Genomic DNA, 8,155 nt, shown 5'->3' with positions numbered 1-8,155 from the left:
TTGATGTTCCAGTATTTATTTTACCTGCAGAGTTCTTCTACTCTAGAACGACTGACTGGATACTCCTGAGATGCTCAGCATGTTTTTTTTATCTGTCAGCCATCTTGGATTTGAGAAACTTTTGCTGCACATGCAGTGCATGGCCAGTAGTTGGCAGTGTATTACAAAAAACTCCAATATAAACAGAAGAGGATTAGAATCTGAAAAGTTGCTAAATAGAGCAAAGTGGATAAATGGGCAACAGTGCTTTTTTCGTCTTGACCACGCCCCTCCGTGTATCTTGGCTCCGCCCACTTTACAGGAATTGTTCTAAATTTATCTGGGGGTGGGGCTTAGTTACACTTAAAAATACAGATCCTCTGGGAGCAAAATTTATTAACCGCTGCAAAGCAAACTAGAACAAGAACCTGGGACAAACAAGATGTACCATCTTTAAAGAAACATTGAATATTGTTGGTGTGGATGATAAAATATAAACTTTCAATAAAGATTAAAGATTGAAAAAGAAGAAGCAACTTCAGGGTGCAGGCTTCTGGATCGCAACCATGAAATATTCCTTATCTGTGGAGAGAAAAGCCAGAACCCGGAGGTTAATTCCACAGATCCGGACCCAGTTCTGATGGCTCAGAATGGCGTCTGGACCTCACCTGAAGTGATGATGATCTCGTTCTTCTCAGTGCGGACCCGCAGGTAGGTGAAGTCGTCCGAGGGATCCATTTCCTGCAGCATCTTCTTAGCCTTCACCAGCAGGGGTTGGATCAACGCCACATACTGGACCGTGTGCTGGTCTTCCAGAGTGGACCTGATGGCGATTCCTGGTCAGATCAAACACTCGGGTAATCAGATTACACACCATGAAATCACATGGCAATAAAAACCAATACTTGCTACATTTTAAATGTAAAAATTTAGACTTTTTTCTTTGTCAATGTCTTTTTAAAAGAATTTTGACATTTTTCAGAGAATTCTGGATATTCTTCTCAGAATTCCAAATTTTGACTTTTTCACTTTTTTTTTTAAAGTATAATTCCTCAAAATAAAACAATAGTTGTTTTTTTTCAGGGTTCTTATTTTAATCTCAGAATCCTGACTTTTTTAGTATTCTGACTTTTTTAGGGAATTTCAACTTTTATTTAAAAAAAGAAGAAAGAAAAGAAGAATTCTGCCTTTTTTCAGAATTCTGACAGATTTCTGCTTTTATTTCTGGATTATTAACTGTTAACTATTTTTAGGATTATTAACTGTTTTTACGTAACATTTTTCTAAGAATTCTGGCTTTTCCCCAGAATTTCATAGAATTCTAACATTTTCAAAAAGTCGGATTGTTTTCTTAAATGATTTTAACATTTTTTTCCTCAGAATTTTGCAATTCTTCAAACATCTGATTTCTGCTGCAATTCTGAGATTTTATTTCTTTTTTTCAGTTAACCATCTCCTGTAGCTTTGATCATTCAAAAAGCTTTAGATTTCTGGGTATTAGGTCAGTGTTTTTCAAGTAGGGTGGAGGACTACATATATATTTTTAAACAAAATCCAATCAACTTTGATTGTCTTTTTCTATAGAATTTTGATTTTAATATCAGAATACTGACATTTTTTAAAGTATTCAGAATTTAAAGTTCTTTTTTCAGTGGTCCCAATTATCTGATGGTATAAAGCACTTCAGATTTCTGACTTGAGTGGAAAGTCAGAAATTTTAAGTCATTGAATGCAGACCCTTTAATAAAGCATTGAATGGAGACCTCAAATCAGAAGTAATCATGAACTCAGCAGAGATAAATAATCATTAATTAAAACTATGAGTTTTACCCTCAGAATTAGCGATGATGACTCCTTCCACTCCTTTTTGAGCCTGGAGCCTCTTCACTATTTCATCAACTTCGGCCTTAAAAACGAGGAACAGGTGGCTTCGTTTAGCTCAGAAACCAACGCAACCCAAACACCGCTGCTCTTTAAACTGCTAACCAGCTGCTAGCTTCTCTCTGCTAGCCGAAGTTAGCATCCCGCTAACCTCCGAATATAAAGCAACACATACAAGCAGGAGGCGATAAAACCCTGAATTTTACAACAAAGAACACAGTGCGGTGTTCTGTCTTACCATTTTAACGTTTAGCTGGAGAAATCGGGAACAAAAATGAATCTTCTGACATTTAACGGAACCGTTACTGACTGGAAACTATAAGGTTCGATCCCAACGGCTACTTTGGTGTGTTCACAGTCCTGGAGGCGAACCCGGAATTCTTAGCTTCCGTTCGTGATGCTGTCACAAAACTCACTGATAAACATAAGAAAAACAGGAGTGGGTATTTATGGTATTGTCTATTATTATCATGGTAAAGTTGTTATCACGATAAGAATTTTAATTTATTTTCACAATAAATTCCATATAATTGTCAACAACTCCCCACCTCAAAAAACTGCCTGTACTTTCAAGATTGTTAGTTTTATTATTTTCTTCAATTTCTGTTCAATGAGACTACTGATAAACAAATAAATTTGAATATACAATTAAATGTAATTAAAAACATGAATTAAAACTTTCTGTCCGCCCCAAGTAAGAAATGTTAAAAAGATTCTAATCTTTCAGGAAACCACAAGTTAAATGAAATATATTTGTAAAATGTCTGAAATAATTCACAAAACTATCGATTCATCGATGATCACTTAATTATTTTCCCCCTGTTGAACTTTAAGCTATTAAATTGTTAAAAAGTCAAATGTTTTCTGGATAAAAGTTTTATTTTCAGATGAGACAAAATGTTTGGGAGGAGTCGAGGTGAAGTACATAGTACCAACTGTCATACATGGTAGTGGCAACATCATTGCCACTATCGTGTGGGCTGTTTTAGAAATTATTTAAAACAATTTGAACTAATAAATCATTTGTATTTCTCTATTCTTTATTCTGATGAAAACAATGAACAGAGAAGCGAATGTAGTGCAGCTCACATGTTTAATACTTCAACATGTTTCTGGGACAGAACAATAAATAACCCAAAGTTTGCATCAAACTGAACCTCTGGAGTTCTAGACGTTCTGGTCCAAACTTATGTTTCCTACGTTGTGCACGTCTTCATATGTGAAATCAACACAAAGACAACAGCAGAGAACTTAGAAAACTAAGAGACGAGCGATCTGGAATGATCAAAAAAGGAAGTAGAGATCTGGACCATCTCACATCAGACGGATCCCCGATCGGTTCAGTTTCATCCTTCATCAGTTCTTGTCCTTGCAGAACCAACACTGGGGTCTTCTCTTTCAGCAAAGCAAACAGAAAACAGTTTGGCCGTTTAAATTCAGACAGGAGATGAAGAGGAGAGGAGCAGCAGCAGCTTCAGGCTGAAGGGTTCTGGATGACGATCAGGAAATAGTCTTTATCTGAGGAGAAACAAGACAGAACCAGCAATCAGAATCGGCTCGCCGCAGTGAGGCTGGAATCTATGGAGGACCAAAACTGACATGAAAACATATGTATGATAAAAAGAATTATGTATATTTTTGTTTTTCGTTTTGCTTACACGTGAATTTTTGTCAAGAAATGTATGTAACAATATATACATTTCTTGTCAAACGCATGTGAAAGAAAAAACAAAAACAAAATCTATATAATCCGGCTTTTATTTTTAAATATGTCAGTTTTGGTCCTCCATACGAATCATCAGATACAGATGTTCAACCATGATTTTCTCCTAAAATCAAAGCAAATCTGGAGGACAAACTCTCTCACCTGGAGCGATCATGATCTCGTTCTTCTTGGAGCGAACCCGCAGGAAGGTGAGATCGTTCTGCGGGTCGATGTCTCTCAGCGTGCTTCTGGCCTTCATCACCAGCTGGTGGATCAAGGCCGAGTACTGCACTGTGCTCTGGTTGTCCAGGGTCGACTTGACGGGAATTCCTGGAAGGAACATTTGCAGGTCAAACATGTAATTAGATTGCAGAGTCGTGCCTCCAGTGAAGCATTTTAACGAGTCCAAGTTTGACTGAAATCTTGTTCTCAGATCATTTTAACTAGAAAACACAACATCTCAATCAATATATCAGAGATGTTCACAAAGCACTTCAAAACAGCTTATTAAACTGATTTAAACCATTTAGAAACCTGATAACGTTTCATATTTATCTCTCTTAAGTCGGTAATGTTCTACATTTGTTCTGCATTCTACCTTTAAAACGTTTTACCTTCAGAGTTAACAATGATGATTCCCTGAACTCCCTTCTGACTCTGGATCCTCTTCAGAGTTTCTTCAACTTCAGCCTGAAAATCAAAAACAGCAGGTGGTTCATTTAACTCAGAAACAAAAGCAAGTCAAACACCACAGATCAGTAAATCCCCTTTTTTCTTCTAAGGGACATCAATAAACACATTTAAGAGGGACATTACTGTAATTGTACAACAAATATACAATGTATGTTTCTAATGAAAATTAGTAATTAAGCAATTAAGCATATGTGTGTGTGTGTGTGTGTGTGGGTGTGTGGGGGTGGGTGGGTGTGTGTGTGTGTGCGTGGAGAAGAGAAAAAGAAACCAGGAACTGATAATAAACACTAAACTTAGGCCCTGTTTACATGACAATGATCCAATGAAAATTAAATTTTTGTTTTGTTTCTGTTAACATATTTACATGAAGACATTCTAAACAACAAAAAATCATAAAGAAATATGTTTAAACTATTTAGTCTTCCAAGGTGGAAATTTTTCTTCGACTCTAAAACAATAAAATAAAACTCTTTCATAGAATCACAATATCAACAATTTGTGCATCAAGTAAAATACTTTGGATGCTATAAGGTAAATATTATCATTTAGTTTGGCTAAGAATAATTATTGCACTATCAATAAATCACTTCTAATAGATGTTTTATAGTTACCAGAGGAACACAATATGAGCTCAAAGTATTACCTACTATTTTACCTGCCATTGAAAGTATTCTTAAAAGATTGTCTGTTAGTCTGCAGCTCATGTAACCAAACCAGCTGAAAAGATGAAAAATTAAAACATTCAACAGTTAAAACTTGAGATGAGTTAAAACTCAAGTTAAAATGTTAAGTTTTAACATTTTAACTCAACAACCTCTATCTAACTAGAGGTTGTACACAACCTCTGGTTGGGTAACCCCAAGATCACTGGGTCACATTTCTTAAAAATATAGCCAGTGTTTTCAGCAAAACTGAGCTGACTGTCCAGGAATGACCCGAGGTATTTAAAATTAGCCACAGTTTCAACAGGTTGGCCATTGAGTGAAACTAGAACCACTTTCAGGTCTTGTGTATGTCATTTAATTAGCTCTACTTCCTAAAGGATATAAAAATGTATGGTGTTTTGTGAGGGACTTTATCTTTTACGGTTCCAGTAATGCCAGAATTAATAAAGACTTTGTGGTATTCTGATATGGTAATTTAATTATATTAGTTGTGTTACCACCCCCACCACTAGAGGCAGTAGCAGGCCCGAAAAGATGCAACTAAGGAGCAGATTTAAAAGTACACAGAAAGCTACGGAATTTGTTAATAACTGTGAGCTGCGCTGAAGTAAATAAAAGAGAGAAGTTCAAATACATGCGGCGAGTGAAACTCCTTCCTAAAGGTAAAGATGTATCACAGATTTCAAAAGAAAATAAAAACAGAAGACCGCGGATAATATGGAAAATAGCGCCCCCTTCACTTCCGGAGTGTAATGGTCCTATTTCCAAATAAGGTATGAGACTGACAGTGGTCTGTCCCGCCCCTTTATGTTTGCTGCAGCGAGGTCCTTCTCCAGACACTGGGGGAAAACACACACTATGTGCGTCTGATTAGGGCGCAGTTTGTAAAAAAGTGGGATGACTTTGCTGAAATACGTTTTTTCGAGCTTTCACGGTGTCCGCAGTTCTCTAGATAAGAGCGCTGAACAAGCACACGGGTATTTTGCCACCTGGGCGATGCATCGCGGTGAAGAGACGCTGGAGGAACCGTATCTGAAGGGGATACGAATTGTAGTAACACCAGCATTGTCAGTAGATTCTTATTCTTCTGAGGATTGTAGGAAGCAGCTATGTTATGCGTCATACTATGCATGAGCTAGGGATTCCCTGGCAGAAAAGATCCATTTATTCTGTTTACAACACAACGGACACCGGTACATTTTAGAACCATTGCACTCTGGAACCCGTTTTCAATCTGTACCGTTGTCAGAGAAAACATTCGGTGGTTTCATGTAAATGTACAGTAGAAACGCAACAAAACTCTTCAATTTTCACCAGAAATTGTTGTCGTGTAAACAGGGGCTAAAACAACAATGAAAACAACAACACAACTGTAAATAACCCCTTTCTGCTAACATTGCTACTATATATAGAAAAGAAATATAAACAGTAATACTAAGAATAAAACATTCTTAACAATAAACCAAAGTCACTAAACAGTAAAAACAGTTAAATAATAAGAGAAACATTTTCTGAACTCAGGCAACGCCCGGCTAGCTTCTCTCTGCTAGCCATAGTTAGCATCCTGTCAAACCTCCAAATATAAATCAATACATCCCCACACGTGGCGATAAAACCTGCTGATATTCATAAATACTAAATCCAGGTGTTCTATCTTACCATTTCAACGTGTGTAGGGGGTAAACTGTGACAGAAACGGATCCTCTGTCAGAACAAAAGCTAACTGGAATTAGCGGAAGTTAATTCCAGTTGTCAGTAACTAGGAAAAAACAACTTCCGGTCAACTACCTTTAAGATTTTTTTACTTTCTATTTATTCTGTTTTCTTTATTATTACCATCTATAAAAGAAATTATGGTATAGTAACATTGAGTTTTTTATGCTTTATTGAGAATGTGTTTGGATCTGGCGAAATAAAATAGTTAGATTTTTTTCAGACAAATATTAACGCAATTGCAAATATTTTGAGAAACCAGTACTCTTCTGAAAATATATGTGTAATAAAGAAAAAGGTTGCGCAGAACACGAAATCCATTTAACACAACAAGAATGTACAATAAAGTTAGAAAAAACTATATAAAACACATCTAAAACAAAATAAACAGTTATTAATATTCTTCTTTTCCTTTCGACGTTTTCCCTTTAGGGGTCGCCTCAGCGAGTTATCCGTCTCCATATAAAACATTTGTTATTAATGATAGTCTTAAATTAAATTACCATCTGAGTATATGTGAAAATCTAAAAAAGGAAGAAAGAAACAGAAAGAGACAGACAGAGAGGAGGAAGGGAGAGAGATCTATACATATAGATATACAGTATATATGTACATTTCTTGACGAAAACTCATGTAAAAGAAAAACAATACATGTTTATATATACGTTTTCACATATATACACGCGAAATATATGCATCTGTAAGGAAAAGGACAAACTAAATATATATTTCTACTTTTATTTTTAATTATGTCAGTTGCATCCACCAAATTCAGAAGGTCGCGCGAGAACAGCACGTTTGAAAAAGTTCTTATAAGTTCAGATTCATTATCATCACTAATGTCTATTTTAAATGTGTCATCTTGGTATATGAAATTTATGAAGTTATATTTAGAATGACACAAACTCAAATTAAGATTAGGTTTATGTGGATACCTGCTCATAAAGATATAGAAGGGAACGATATGGCAGATCATTTAGCTAAGATGTCTTTAAAACAAAATAGAATTATGGAAATAGCGTGTTGTAAATCTGAAATAAAATCAATTATTAAGAGCAAAATTAAATCTGAATGGCAACAATTGTGGGAGGAAGGAACTAAAGGTTGTCATTTACTTCATATACAAAAGAAAGTAGGGAATATGGAAATAATAGGAGAAAATCGAAAAGAACAAGTATTAATGACAAGATTGCGGCTCAGACATACTTGATTAAATAAAACTTTACATTTGATAGGTAAACATCCAACAGGTAGTTGTGAGCGTGGTATGGATATGGAAACAGTAGAACATGTAATAATTCATTGTGAAAAATATACAGTAAGTAGAGAGAAGCTAAAACAAGAAATTAGGAAATATGATATAGAGACATTAAAACTTAATAAGATATTAATTAAACATAAAATAAAAAAGCAGTTATTAAATTTTTGAAGGAAACAGGATTATATATAAGAATTTAGAAGGGAGCTACTCTGGTCCACACTCCAGCATAGTAGATGGCGATAAGACATCCTAACGTTA

At 35.5% G+C, this 8,155-nt stretch overlaps 2 protein-coding genes across 2 annotated transcripts; both read right to left on the bottom strand.

The window, feature by feature from the left end:
- Window positions 1–360: 360 nt before the first annotated feature.
- Window positions 361–2,737, bottom strand: LOC116711159 (dynein light chain roadblock-type 1-like). Its single transcript, XM_032550544.1, has 4 exons — window positions 2,099–2,737; window positions 1,810–1,885; window positions 648–815; window positions 361–561 (listed from the first exon to the last, which is right to left on the bottom strand). The coding sequence occupies exons 1-4, from the start codon at window positions 2,099–2,101 to the stop codon at window positions 518–520; spliced, it is 291 nt and encodes a 96-aa protein (XP_032406435.1). The 5' UTR covers window positions 2,102–2,737; the 3' UTR covers window positions 361–517.
- A 199-nt stretch (window positions 2,738–2,936) lies between these two features.
- LOC116711158 (dynein light chain roadblock-type 1) lies at window positions 2,937–6,697 on the bottom strand. Its single transcript, XM_032550543.1, has 4 exons — window positions 6,583–6,697; window positions 4,180–4,255; window positions 3,728–3,895; window positions 2,937–3,378 (listed from the first exon to the last, which is right to left on the bottom strand). Exons 1-4 carry the CDS (start codon window positions 6,583–6,585, stop codon window positions 3,335–3,337), a joined length of 291 nt encoding a protein of 96 aa, XP_032406434.1. The 5' UTR covers window positions 6,586–6,697; the 3' UTR covers window positions 2,937–3,334.
- Window positions 6,698–8,155: the final 1,458 nt, after the last annotated feature.

Source organism: Xiphophorus hellerii, chromosome 20 (assembly GCF_003331165.1).
Source record: "Xiphophorus hellerii strain 12219 chromosome 20, Xiphophorus_hellerii-4.1, whole genome shotgun sequence".
Lineage (NCBI taxonomy): Eukaryota > Metazoa > Chordata > Actinopteri > Cyprinodontiformes > Poeciliidae > Xiphophorus > Xiphophorus hellerii.
The sequence above is the reverse complement of the archived record's forward strand: the minus strand, read 5'-3'. Positions and strand labels throughout refer to the sequence as shown.

Coding starts and splice junctions, on each gene's coding strand:
- LOC116711159 (XM_032550544.1), bottom strand. Junction 816..1,809: donor CATCATCGCTAATTCTGAGG/GTAAAACTCATA, acceptor TGATCTGACCAG/GAATCGCCATCAGGTCCACT. Junction 562..647: donor CGAGATCATCATCACTTCAG/GTGAGGTCCAGA, acceptor TTCTCTCCACAG/ATAAGGAATATTTCATGGTT.
- LOC116711158 (XM_032550543.1), bottom strand. Junction 3,896..4,179: donor CATCATTGTTAACTCTGAAG/GTAAAACGTTTT, acceptor TGTTCCTTCCAG/GAATTCCCGTCAAGTCGACC. Junction 3,379..3,727: donor CGAGATCATGATCGCTCCAG/GTGAGAGAGTTT, acceptor GTTTCTCCTCAG/ATAAAGACTATTTCCTGATC.